The 13549-nt window shown below is 43.8% G+C and overlaps 1 protein-coding gene across 5 annotated transcripts in view; it reads right to left on the bottom strand.

The window, feature by feature from the left end:
- Positions 1-3568: 3568 nt before the first annotated feature.
- GSPT1 (G1 to S phase transition 1) overlaps positions 3569-13549 on the bottom strand; it is a 34492-nt gene continuing 24511 nt past the window's right edge. For 4 of the 5 annotated variants that reach the window (XM_045048331.1, XM_023247000.2, XM_045048329.1 and 1 more), the window contains exons 9-15: positions 13276-13416; positions 12091-12184; positions 11007-11087; positions 7066-7239; positions 6101-6190; positions 5753-5921; positions 3569-4059 (exon numbers count right to left, since the gene is read on the bottom strand). In XM_045048331.1, coding sequence (XP_044904266.1) covers positions 4007-4059; positions 5753-5921; positions 6101-6190; positions 7066-7239; positions 11007-11087; positions 12091-12184; positions 13276-13416 — 802 coding nt within the window. In that variant the 3' untranslated portion in view covers positions 3569-4006. The remainder of the gene's footprint in view (positions 4060-5752; positions 5922-6100; positions 6191-7065; positions 7240-11006; positions 11088-12090; positions 12185-13275; positions 13417-13549) is intronic. The other variant, XM_045048330.1, reaches the window with a different exon arrangement.

The following is a 13549-nucleotide window of genomic DNA, read 5'->3' as shown; positions in this document are numbered from 1 at the left end:
GTGCCTATCCGCTTTTCCCTGACGCTGGAGAACGTACCAGGTTCTCCTGTCCACTCCCCCACCTCCAGGCGCTGAGAACATTCCTTAGTAATCGGCTCGGCTAGCATATTACTGTTTCAAGGAAGCATCGGATTAGAGGTATGTGAAATAGCGTATTAACTGAAGGGAAGTCTCAGTATGTTCTAGGATACCAAAAGTCAACAGTACCCTAGAGCCCGAACCATCACAGGTTGAACCAAACCTACCCGATCTGAATTCTGGCAGTAAATTGGTTCAAATGGAATCCACTGAACTGTCGCGAGGCAAATAAAAACAGTTCCGATTCCACTCACTAGGAAATCTAATCTAACCAACTGACGGCTAAATTGAAACCTACCAAGAAGTTGTCTGAGTTGTGCATGTGAAATTACATTTATTTATTTACCAAGCGGCTGCCACGGCGATCTCTGAAGAAGCAAAGCGTGGACGTATTAGACGGCATCGTGCTAGGGTCACTGAGAAAGGAGGTGGAGGAAATAGAAGCCATGGCATTTGGAGACAGAATATCGTCCCCTAAATCCTTCTGACTGCCGTCTGCCTCACGCACGTCTGTGAGAGGATTACTAGCACAGTTTCTCTGAGAAGGTAGGCCAACCCTGTCCAGAACATCAGATCGTTCAACAGTCCGCTCTAGTGCAGCAAACCAGAATGTTCACAAAGGGTTTTAAAGGTTTCAAAGTCGCCGGATGGTCAGAGCGGTCCTAAGAACGATCTGCCCCTCGACTACCTGAAGTCCCTCCCCAAGGCAGCGAAGCCACCAGGGACGCAGTGGCGGGGCGGTGAGGAAGGCTGACAGCAAGGCGGGCAGCTGAAACGCTGCCCTGTGGGACCGTCCTCACAGACCGCAGAGCGGTGACAGCCGGGGACTAGTGTTCCCGAAGATGCCAGGGAGTCTAGCAGGGTTTTGTCAAGAGTTCATCACGGAAGCAGCGTTTGACCGCAGGCTCGCCTTGTTCTTGGGTCGCGAAACCACATCTGATGGAAAGTATGACCCCAAATATCCCGCAGCACTTCGGGTCGCGAAACCACATCTGATGGAAAGTATGACCCCAGATATCCCGCAGCACTTCCGTCACGGTCCAAGCGCATCCCGGAAAAGCCGTTCTCGTGACCAGTGTGAATTACCACTCGTTACGGCGAACTGCCTGTACTTTCACAACTTACAAAGGTCTGATATCCGGGTATCACAGATTTCAAGACTTTCAGTTCCAAACGAAGAAATACACACGGGCTTCATTATTCAAGAACACTTTACTCTCTGTCACCTCGTTTCATGGCGACAGCTGCTCGGTCCGACTCTTTGGGTTTGGTTTTACGTGGACTTTTGCTGGACAAGTCCTTTTTGGCAAATTAAAGACAAGAAACAGATGCTAGCTTTACCCCTCTCCCGCAGTCAAGGGTGGAAAATGGCAGTTACTTAAGATGTTCATTTCAAGGATAGCTTTCTTGTCTTAAATTCATTAATTTAAAAAACTATGAATAATCAAGCATGAAAGTTGTATCCAGAACATGAATGCAAAGAGATGCAAAGAAAGTTGTGATTCTAACGTATCTACGCCAAAGCCAGAGAACAAACTGTTTCGGTGTGTATCACCCTCATCTGCGGTCAGCTACCCTGCGTTTGCACCGTCAGCCACAGCAGCACACGTGCGCTTGCAGAGAACAGAACGGCAGCACGGGAACCCGGACTGCTTTGGAAGGGCCCGGCGTCGCCCACGGCCAGCTCCCTTCACACGCTGCATTTCCCCAACCGGGTCACCGGCCAGGGTCACCAGGAGTTTAAAATCCATCAGCGCTCTTCGACGCGCGCGCACTTCCCGAAGAACTTCAAAGCCCACAGAACGTAAGGTGGTGGTTAAATTAAACAGCGAGGTTTCTTTTAAAGCATCTGATTATTTGCACAAATGTAAAACGAATCCGGCGAGATCTTTCTTTCGTCATTTTACTTATCTTCGTGATGTTTTCTTTTTGAGACGTAGGCCCTCCCCAGCCGGCATCCGTTCGTCTTGCGGCAGAGTCTTGGCAACGTGCGCCTGATATTCTCGAAGTGTAAATGTTGTAATAGCAAACAGAACTGGTTTTCAAAAATGAGTTCAGTTTAAAAATGGAAATCTAGTTTTGGAAGTAATTTCAACAACCCTTACGCGTTTAAAGATTCATTAAAATCTAGGCAACTGCTATTCTGTTCCTATTACCTTGGAAGTACAAAAAAGAGGCGTTAAGTACGGATCAGACCTCCCCTATTTCCCCGAAAAATAAAAGCCCAGAGATTTGCAGACATAGTAAAATTTAGCTAAATTTCATGCACTTTAATAGCCACGAGTATGGTTCTAGGGAGCTTTAGGGCAAGAGCTTTGCTCCGTCCCTAAGGTACAGCCTCGTTCATGAAATGCATGGTAATTCGAAAGTTAAGAGAACAGGATTAGATTAAGGTTTATATTTTGTGACTGGAAATACAGTCTGACTAGGCTTTTCTTTTCTGAGGAAGATTACAGGGCACACTACATTAAATACACAATTACAAAGTATCTTATTTCGAGATAAACCACAGTCTAAAAGAGGTCAGGTCTTTGACAAACGGCAACACTGAAAATCAAGGGCGGTGGGGGGGGGGGGGGGCTTCCCAGGAAACGCAGAAAGCGGCTCTTCCACTTCCCACTTACTCTCGTTAAAAATTTCAAAGTCACGACAGCTGCAGTCGAAAGTCAGCCTTCCATCTAAAAACCCCCACAAGCTCCAGTGTGGCTCTTCCAAATTACAGGTTAGCAAATTTCAGCTTTGTATTTAAGAAAACAGTCAGTTTCAAATAATAGAAAAACGTCGATACTGTGCTTGATTCCACTGATCACTGCTAACTTCCGTCCGTGCAGATTCGGGTGGCTCTAAATAGGTGTTCGTTTATAGTTGCTGGACGAGATGCAGCTTTCGCCAGCAAGGATCATCCAGCCTTTAAAATTACCGACACAGATAGTAAACGGTGTCGTTTGTAGAAGTGGCACTTGCGACTGATACGGGTTTTCATACTAGATGCATGCAGCTCTTATAAATACTAAAGGAGGCATTTTTTGCCAGGTCTCAACATGCTGTCTTTATTGCAAATTCCACTAATTTAACGAGTGAATGGAATTTTCCGTAGGGGTACAATTTCATTATGCTTTACTTATAAAAACGACAGTATGCTGTTCTTTAACTTTAAGACAACTTACTGTGTTTAAGAAGTCGTGTTAAAATACAAACTGGCGGAACGTAAGGGACAGACCTACGAAAGCAGCGTCACCGTCGCATAAAGGCGTTTAACTGTATGTATGCATCAGCCATCAAAAGGAGGGGTCCAACGAGTTCTTTCCTTTAATACAAACACGAACATCGTTTGTAAATGCCTCATTTAAAGTAGTGGATAGGGGAAGGAGTTTAGAAAAGTCCAAGCAATAAAATGTACTCAGTTACTTGGTAAGTTAAAAAGCTAATGCAACAATGTTACATCCAGATAAAAAATATTATTCAAAAGCAATTCAAATACCGAAAAGGATTTCAAATTGAATATTTTATTAACATGGTAGTTGTCTCTGTAACATGTGCACACACACTCGCACACTCAGAATGATCTGCCTGGGGGAAAAAGACTAAGTAGGTCTAAGGGGAAGATGAAAAATAAAAAAATTCCGGTAAGTTTTCATTATTGTAGGCAATTATGTCCACATCACTTACAAAGCTATTGCCAAATCTGTCCAAGGAAGCAGAGTTTGGGAGGGGAGGGGAAAAAAAACCTGGGGGAAAATTCAACAGTGGCATAGCAGAGCTCTCAATATGAGAAAGCTGACATTATGTGGACTTTTGCTGTGAATTTCGTCTTTGCAAAATACGGGGAGAAGTTTGTCAATGGGCAGAAAATGAGAGAAGGCGGTGTGAAGTAGGCTTTTGCAGTCAATTTTCCTCACAGTACTGTGCAGGGTCATCAAGAAAATGCTTAGTCTTTCTCTGGAACCAGTTTCAGAACTTTTCCAATTGCAATGGTTTTACCTAGAAATGAAATTTAAAAAAACACAAACAAAAACCCTTTTCAGTAGTTAACAGCAAAGCTACGTGCGGTATTAAAGCTGATTATTGTAAAACATAAAACTATTTTTCACAATGCAAATTACTGACTGGCTTTACCACCAAAGGTGTGATTTCTCATCAGGTCGTCTCAGTAAGTGGATCTTTGGAGGGTGGGGGAAGCCGAAAAGAAACTACATTTCCTGTTATCACAAACCTGTGTGTGGACAAGTAAATCGTGGAGCGCCTGTACCATGGCATACTATTTGGCAATAAAAAGGAGTGAATTACATACGTGTCCTAACAGAGCCGAACCTCAAAAACGTGCCAGGCAAAATAAACTAGATACTAACGACCACAAAGCGTATGGTTCTATTTATATGGCACGTCCAAAAAAGGCAGAGAGGGAAAGATTTGTGGTTGGCCGGGAAGAGGAATACCAAGCGACCGTAAACAGGTGTAAGGGCTGTTTTTGTTTTTTTTTAAGATGTTGTGAATATTCCACAATCAGAATGTGGTCATGACTGTACACCCTGTAAACCTACAAAAATTCATGAAATTGTACACTGAAAACAAGTCAATTTCAACGTATATAAATTCTCTCAATAAAGCTGTTAAGAAGGGTTCTCAGTCCTATTTTAAGAGGTACGAATCCCATCAGGTCACGTGAAGAAGTTAAAAGCCAAGCACCTCCTTAGGAAAACAAGTAACTCTGGGGTTAAACACTTTTGCTAGGTTACTTTCTTCTGGCCGACTGATTTTTATCAGGTTCTAACCGGCAACTAAGGTTCTCATTTTGTTATGTGAACAGGACAAACCCAGTGACCAGCTTCACTAGTACTAGATACAGACTTTAAAATAAAATGGAGCCAGTCTCCATACAGATTTCGCTGAAGGAAGGTTCAGGAACTGGACACATTGTGTTCCCCGTGCTCTGCACAGCTGCTGACACGCAGGAGACACATCGTTTTCTGTCCCAACAGAACCGGGACTAACTGAGCTGCCGATTCTGTATCTCAGCTGAGCCACAGTGTTTTATGTAAGGTTTTCCACCGTCTTAAACTTAGTTACCTAAGTCAGAAATACTAATCAGCCACAGGGAGCCATTTACTAAGAGCCGCTGTGTTTTCATGCCACCAAAGACTTTCACGGCCACAAGACAGGAAAAGCACAGTTGTTCAGATTCAGTGAGAAGTAGGCAGAAGGACACCCACACTCACATAAAAACGCTACTAAACCTCTGTAAAAATTAGGTGCTAAAAGACCATCAGCTTCTGTATCCCTTTTATCCCCCCCCAATATCCATGTAGTGAATGTTTTATCAGACTTGATTTTCAAATGTCTTCTGACCACAGAAATGACAAGGTTTTACCGCAGAGGCTTGTATGGCAAAAAAACGTGCCTTCCAGGGTTAAGCCCTCCAGGATGGGCTTTAATCACTCACGGTACAAAGGATTTCCTCAGAGAAGGTCTTGCTTAGTAAATAAACTAACTCTCAAAGCCCGCTCCTTGCAAGAGATCAAAATTAAGATTCTTACAACTACAACATATACTGCTAAAACGCACGGCCGATTCTGTCTGCTGTTCAATTCCCTCCGCTCATAAAACGTTACAGGAATCTGTCACAAAACACGCACCCAAGTTTTCTACAAACTCGTGATGCGTGCGGTACTCTTACCCTCATCCCTTAAGGTAAAGCGCCCCATCTGAGGGAAGTCTTTGAAGGTCTCAAGGCAGATGGTTCCCGCCGTCCTTAAGCGAGCAATGCATACTTGATCTTGTTTCACGAAACGGGGTCGGGTCTTACTTTTCTCTCCTGATTTTTTGTCTACCAAGCAAATTAAGGCCTGTCCAAGAAAAAAGGAGGAGGTCACAACAGTGCCGAGTGAAAGAACCTTTAAGACAAGGAGTGCAGATACAAGTGCCTCACTGGTGCCGACCCGAAATGATCAAGATGAGACGGTCTCCGAACCCATACACAAACAAAGCCCCCGGTGCTCTTAATGATCAAAGAATTTCGACTCACTGTTATTTCGACTTCCTCAATGCAGGTGTGAATGTGCAGCACCGCGTTATAGCCTGGGCAGATGATGGACTTGTGCTCTATGATCACTATCTGTCAAACAAAACAATGCACATCTTTATCCCTGGGGTGAAACAGACCTGACCGTCCTGCAGAGCCACTTCGTACCACCGGAATGTGGAACCCGCCATCTTGGCAGGACACCAACTGAACTTATTGTTGAGTTAGAAGTGCTGGGTCAAGCGGCCTGATATCCAAGCGTGACCGCGGAGATGGTTCCCCTACCCATCTTCTAGGCCACAGCCCGACTTTAGAAACCCAGCGGGCAGACTACCCTGAGAAGCCTGTCTCTCCAAGCCATCTCCTCCCCGAGGAGTGAAGGAACTCCCTGGCACTGCAGCTGGTTCCCATTTGTTTTGTTCCAGCTGTGAACTTCACAGTTTTATCCAATTCTCGATGACTAAGGCCCAGCAGAAGTAAACAGCCTCGTACCCAGCATCAAAACCCATCCTGCCTAGTCATAGGAGCTCGGGACAGAACTCGAAAATTCTGTGAGCTACGCCAGTCGTGCTCCGTCATCCGTGTGGGGAGGTCACGTAGCTAAGAACACGGACACCCTGTGTCTTCGTGTCTGGAAGGGGACTTACCCTGAAGAAACAGACACAGCCTCATTTCCAAGGTGGCTGTGCTCTCCTCAAGGGAAGGACGCTCTGAGCAAAATGTTAAGTCGTAATACTTCTTACCAACAGGTGACCAAAAATAAAAAGGAACTTCCGAAGAATACCACCTCTTGCAGACCGGGTGTGTGTGTGACATCGCGGTGGCCGTGATATGTATGTATGACCTCCCCTATCTCATTCCCGTGCTACACACGATGGAGGGTCACCAGTGATCAGGCAAAGAGCATTTACATTCTGACTGCACGTGGAGGATGAAGACCGCTAAGGCAATTACAACGACTAGTCTACCTGGGCATCAAATGTGCGTCCAGAATGACAAAGATTATTAGGGTCACAAAGGATGAATCCTGGGAGAATCTCTTCCTCTTCAATTCCTTTCAGTCGGATTTTGAGGTTTTCACCTGGGGCTACAGAATCAGTTTCTACATCATCGGAAAGGATTCCAAGAACTTCCACGTTGTGCTTGAAAAAAACAAAAAACAAAAAACAAAAAAAACCACATGCAAATAAACCCCAAACTGGAGGTTTTCGGACACACACGCTGCACGGCAGAATGTAACGTGATCCGAATGGTCCCTTCAAGCCACATTTTCCTGCAAATCGTGGATGAGCCAGAACACTGAATCTAACATCTGGATTTGAATCTGATGAACGTCATTTTTATTACGATGATTACATTCTAGGATTCCAAAGGACACCGTTTCTACTACCTCTCAACCCCAGATATCTGAAGAGTGTACATCTCCAAAGTTTTCTGAACAATTAAGCTTTGAAAGAACAGTCACTAGGGGCACCTGGGAGGCTCAGTCAGTTAAGCGTCTGACTTCGGCTCAGGTCATGATCTCACGATTCTGGAGTTCGAGGAGCCCCGCATCAGGCTGCGGTCTCAACGCAGAGAGCCTGTCTGGATCTTCTGTCTCGTTCTCTCTCTGCCCCTCCCCTGCTCTATCTCGACAATAAGCATTAAAACTATATACATTAAAAAAAAGAATACCGACTAATGGGTACAGGATTTCCTTCTGGGATGTTGAAAACGTTCTGGAACTTGACAGCGGTGACAGCTGTGAATGTACCAAACGTCACGAATGGTAAAACTGCCATCTCTTACCAGTTACTTAAAAAAGAGCATACCGGTGGGAAAAAGTGTGAAAAGCAATACCCACAAGCGCTGCCTTACTTTACTCCATCTCTGCCCCTGGAGAGAATTCGTCTTTTTAAAACACACACCCCAAAACAAAACAACCTGGTGACGGCAGGTAATGGACGGCGAATCCAGAATGCACTCTTCCCCGCCGCGGTGGGCTGAACTCCAGTCTCTCCCCTCCCCGACCCAAAACGCTCTCCTTTCCCAGAAGGCAGCTTAGACCTTTTTGACAGCTGTCGAAATTCCTTCCAAGAAGTGAGATGGAGCCAGATTTGTTAGCTAAAGTCTTTACGGTAACAGGACAAAGGGGCAGAAACCAGCAGTCCCACCGCACACAAACTAACAAGTACCGTCTGCTACTTTCTGTCCAATAATCCAGCGGGACAATCGCTCTCCCAAACACACTCTTCTACGGCTTAACGCAATGCGGCCAGTCCAATCTTTAAATTAATCCAGTTTCAAAAATTAAGACAGAGGCCAACAAATTCTCTTGGTTTATGAAAGGTAAGGGGCACCTGGACGGCTCAGTCGGTTAAGTGCCCGACTTCAGTTATAGCCACGATCTCATGGTTCCTGAGTTCGGGCCCCACATTGGGCTTGCTGCTGTCTACCTGTCAGCACAAAGGCTGCTTGGGATCCTCTGTCCCCCTCTCCCTGCCCCTCCCTTGCTTGCGTGGACTCTCTCAAAAAGTAAGGAAAAAAAAAAAAGGCACTAAGGATTGTCTGCTCTAAATACCTCACCTAAATGGAATCATACATCATTTATCTTCTTGTGACCGGCTCCATTCACTTGGCACAAGGCCCCTGAGGCTCATCCATGCTGTAAGCCTATGTCAGAAAAGCTGAATGACAGTCCATTGTACGGACAGACGTTTCGTTTGTCTCATCGGTCAATGGCCACGATCGGCTGCTTCTCCATTTCAGCTTTTGTAAGTGATGCTGTGGATATCGGTTCTTGGTTCTTCGAGGTCTGCCTTCCATTCTTTCGGGCACATGTCCTGAAGTGGAACGGCTGAATCGTGTAATTATTCTATTTTTAAAATGTGGAGCAAACATCGTTACGTTTTGGCATAGCCGCTGTGCACGCTTACATTCTCGCCAACAGCGTACGAGGGTTTTCCAATTTCTCCACACCCTCACCGACATCTGCTATTTGGGGTTTTGACGGAAGCCATCCTGAGGGGTGCGAGGCGCCGTCTCGCTGTGGTTCCAATTTGCATTCCCCTGATGATCAGAGACGCGGAGATCTTTTTCAGGTGCCTGCTGACCAGCTGCACATCTTCGGAGACAGGTGTAAGACCCCTGCTCATTGTTTAGTCGATTGTTTTCTTTTTTTTCTGGCGGACTTGTATTTTTTTTTTTTTTTTTAATTTTGAGACAGCAGAGCGTGAGCAGGGGAGGGGACAGAGGGAGACGGAGAGAATCTTCCGCAGGCTCCAAGCTCAGTGAGGAACCCAACCCGGGGCTCGATCCCATGATCCTGGGATCAGGGCCTGAGCCAAAATCAAGAGTTGGACACTCAACCAACTGAGCCAACCAGGCAGGCACCCTGTAGTTCTTGATATATTCTGGATTTAACCCCTTCTCAGATTAATGATATACAATTACTTTCTCCCATTTCGTAGGTTACCTCCCCATTAATTTTTTAATGTAAGATAGGCATCTGTGTCTTTTAAAATATTGAACTCTGTTCCACGGAGACTCAGCAGGACTAAAGCGAACGGAGTTTTTAAGGCTTCCCTAACGGCCACAGCCCTGCTACAGCGACCTGACCAGCAAGCAGCTGTAACGGGCCTACGAGGACGCCTCCTCTATGGCTAGGGCCTGGCACTAGGTCACTTGCTCACAGCAGACTGTACATTTCTTTCTGTTGTGATGGCACACTCATGAAGTTTACCTTTTTCAGCCACTTTCCAATGTACAATTCAGGGGCAGCCACTTGGCATTTCACAATATTGTACAACCATCACCAGTTATCTAGCTCCAGAACATCTTCATCACCCCAAAAGGAAACCGTGCCTTTCATTAACCAGTCACTCCCCATTCTCTGTCCCCTCACCTCTTGGAACCACCAATCTGCCTTCCATCACCACGACCAAACTACTCCTGTGACTGCTCTACGGATTTATAATGAGCACTATTTTCATTCGCTGTCCCTGACATTCAACTGAAGCGATAAATACCTTGGTAAAAAGAGACCAGGAGAGGCTACTCCAGTCTCCAATGCATAAGGTATCAAGAAACCTCAAAGTACAATTTGTAAGGCGCCAATCATACCTAAACGTTACAGTGGCAAGGGATACTTTTCCTAATTCACTGTGCCTAGAATAAGCATGGTGAAGAAATTCTCCCTTAAACCCAACAAAATCTCTATTTGGAGGTTCTGATGGCTCAGGCCTACTTTCCTACACAAACATCTTTGGAGCTGGGAGAGAAGGCCGCTCTGGGAGGCAGGTAACAGTTCCTTAGTTACATGTCTGTCATTATCAGCAACTGAGCAGTCAGACGTAACACAAAGGAAGAATTCATGGGGGTTCTGCGTGTTTGAATGAAACCCTCTCCAACAGTAAACAACTTACAAAACGATAGGAACAAAGAATTCACATGAGACTCATTTATAATTAAGGCAAACCCTCTTCTCTAAAAACAGGTAAGGAACACAGATGGGATACATTATTTTATAGTATCCAACGTAACTATGTACAAGAAGAAGAAAAAAAAAGGCCAATGATACCATGGTTAAACCTGACTCTTCATCCCTGGCTTGCTCGATAACCCAGTGTGTTAAGAGCAACAGGTCACTTAACCACTCCAGACCCCTACCTGCCTCTTGTGAAAGAACAGAGGCAGAGCTGTCTTGATAAACCTTTTAGCTCTAATATAGTGCCGGCCCCTCCCCATCTGTCACTGGGTCACTGTAATACCACTTACTCTGTAGTAAACTGTGCACGTGACGTTAATAAAATGTAATCATGGATTTTAAAAGTTTTCTTTTAACGGAAATCCCTAACTTTTTTTTAAAAGTTCTAGCTCCTTGCTACTGTTTTCAAGACGAAATCCAAATAAGACCATTACTAATTCTTACCTTGTTTGGCATCATCACAAGCTGCTGGCCTTTACAAATAGATCCTGATTCCAGCTTTCCCAGGACCACGGTGCCCATATCCTGTTTAAATTCGAAATTAAAAACACGGAGTTGCAGACTTTTATTACTATTCTACAACAGTTCAACAACCCCAAGTGAAATCTTATGGGGCTTACTCATAAAAGAAAACCTATAGCTCAAGTGGCAGAATGCTTAGGACTAATCTTAAACACGGGACAGGTAACAAACACTCCATATTGTTTGTCATCAGCACATGTACAGTTGTCACACTAAGAAGGATGCCTGACATCTAAAAAAGCATGCTACTGGAAACAGCACAGAATTTTACACGTGAAGATCTGAATTATGTTTCAATTCACTCCGATTCTCTGAAAATCTGAGCCTGCTTCCTCATACAAAAAATTAGAAAAATACTTGTTCAAAAAATATAGCAGGGAGCTACTGACAGAATGAAGTATTTGAGGAGAGCAAACATGACATCGATAAAACTTCAAAAGCGCGCTGCTGAGGCTGCGGTCCGACCAGCACTCACGTACTCTGCTCCCAGTATCTGGAAGGCTACTGGTCAGTATCCATCAACCGTAACGTGTAAATCCTCTGCCTCCAGCAGTTTTTCCCTGTATGACTTTCTCTCTAAAAAATGATTATTGGCTTAGTGGGGAACAGCTTAAATGAAGTAGGCTGGCTGATTAAATAGCGATCCATCTATATCACTAAACAACATATGGCCACTAAGGAAGACCTCCAGGGGCGCCTGGGTGGCTCAGTCAGTTAAGCCTCCGACCTCGGCTCAGGTCATGATCTCACAGTTCATGGGTTCGAGTCCCATGTTGGGCTCTATGCTCCCAGCTCGGAGCCTGGATCCCGCTTTGGATTCGGTGTCTGCCTCTCTCTCTCTGCCCTTCTCTCACTCCCTCTCAAAAAAAAGGAATAAACATTAAAAACAATAAAAAAGAGAGACATCTATGCTATGTTGTTAATTATCAGGACTGTTTCATAATGTAAAACACAAAACAATGACTTCACCTCCCATAAAACCCAATTTCTTGAACATTCAGGGTACCTTGTACTTATCCACAATTGGCAGCCTGATTGGTCCATCAACTGATCTATTGAAGTTTGGCAGATTATCCAAATACGGAATAAATGGCAAACCACTGAAAACATAATAATATCCATTAAAGAGCATCAACAGAAGTATTAAAATTTTAAGAAATTACAGGACTATAACTTTATACAAAAAACAGTTCTAATAATACTTCCATTCTACCCACGTACTCGCTCATTCAACCAATTTATTATCCAGTTCATTTCCTTCATTCTTCAGAAAACGCAAAAAATAACACAATAGCTCTATAATACAGAATATATTATAATATTATATAAATATAATAAAAAAGCTTTCTCATAAACTTAAGATTTAGAAAATATTTTATAGCAAACGGCCTACAGTTTGTAATAAATTGGCTACATTCTGCTACTTAATTTTTATGGACTTTTCCAGCTCTAAAATCAGGATTCTATAAAATCATTTCCTCTGTAACGCTAGAGTGTATGAATTGGGAGGCTTAATACTGCCAAGACAGCAATGCTCCCCAAAGCGATCTACAGATTCAGCACAATCCCCATGAACATCCCAGCTGCCTTTTGGAACAAGGTGACAAGTTGGTGTTAATGTTCGTGAAGATATTCGGGGGACCCAGGATAGCCAAAACCACCTTGGAAAAAAAAAAATAATAATAGTAATACTAATAAAATTCAGAGACACTTCCCAATTTGAAAAACTCACAAAAGCTCAGTAATCAAGACTTTAACAAAAAAAAAAAACGAACCCAAAATGCAGCAGACATCTAACTGTAAGAGCTAAAACCACAACAGGTTTCGAAGAAAATAGTGCGGCTCAGTCTTCATGCCTGAGTTAGGCAACGTTTTCCCAAGTATGTCCCCACAAGCACAACCAACAAAAGAAAACACAGACTGGATTTCATCAAAATTAAAACCTTTTGTGCTTCAAAGGACACTGTCGAGAAAGGTGTCCCCGAGGAGAAAATATCTGCACATCATTTATCTGATAAAGGACTTCTACTCGGTACATAAAGAACTCTCCCAACTCAATTAACAAAAAGACAACACAATTACCAAATGGGCAAAGGTCACGGTATTTTTGAAGCCGAAGTCAGAGAAAGTATTTACTGAGATTACTTATAAAGACATAAATTTTTTCTACACGGAAGCAAAGGTTACTTACGTGTACCAAGGGCAGAAATCTGATTGCTCTTTAAGATTTGCTCCGGTCAGTCCCGAGCAGGGCATAAAGTGGATGTCCTTTTTGGGATTGAAGCCAACTTTCTTCAAAAATGGCACTAGCTTCTCTTTGCACTCTTCGTATCTATGAATATTTATAAATAACTCCATTATAATATGAAACAAGTGAACTCCAGTTTCACTATTAAACACATTAAGGTTAAAAAAATTTTTAATGTTTATTTATACTTTTGAGAGAGACAGAGACAGAGCATGAG

Source organism: Felis catus, chromosome E3, assembly GCF_018350175.1.
Source record: "Felis catus isolate Fca126 chromosome E3, F.catus_Fca126_mat1.0, whole genome shotgun sequence".
In the NCBI taxonomy this organism is placed as follows: domain Eukaryota; kingdom Metazoa; phylum Chordata; class Mammalia; order Carnivora; family Felidae; genus Felis; species Felis catus.
The sequence above is the reverse complement of the archived record's forward strand: the minus strand, read 5'-3'. Positions and strand labels throughout refer to the sequence as shown.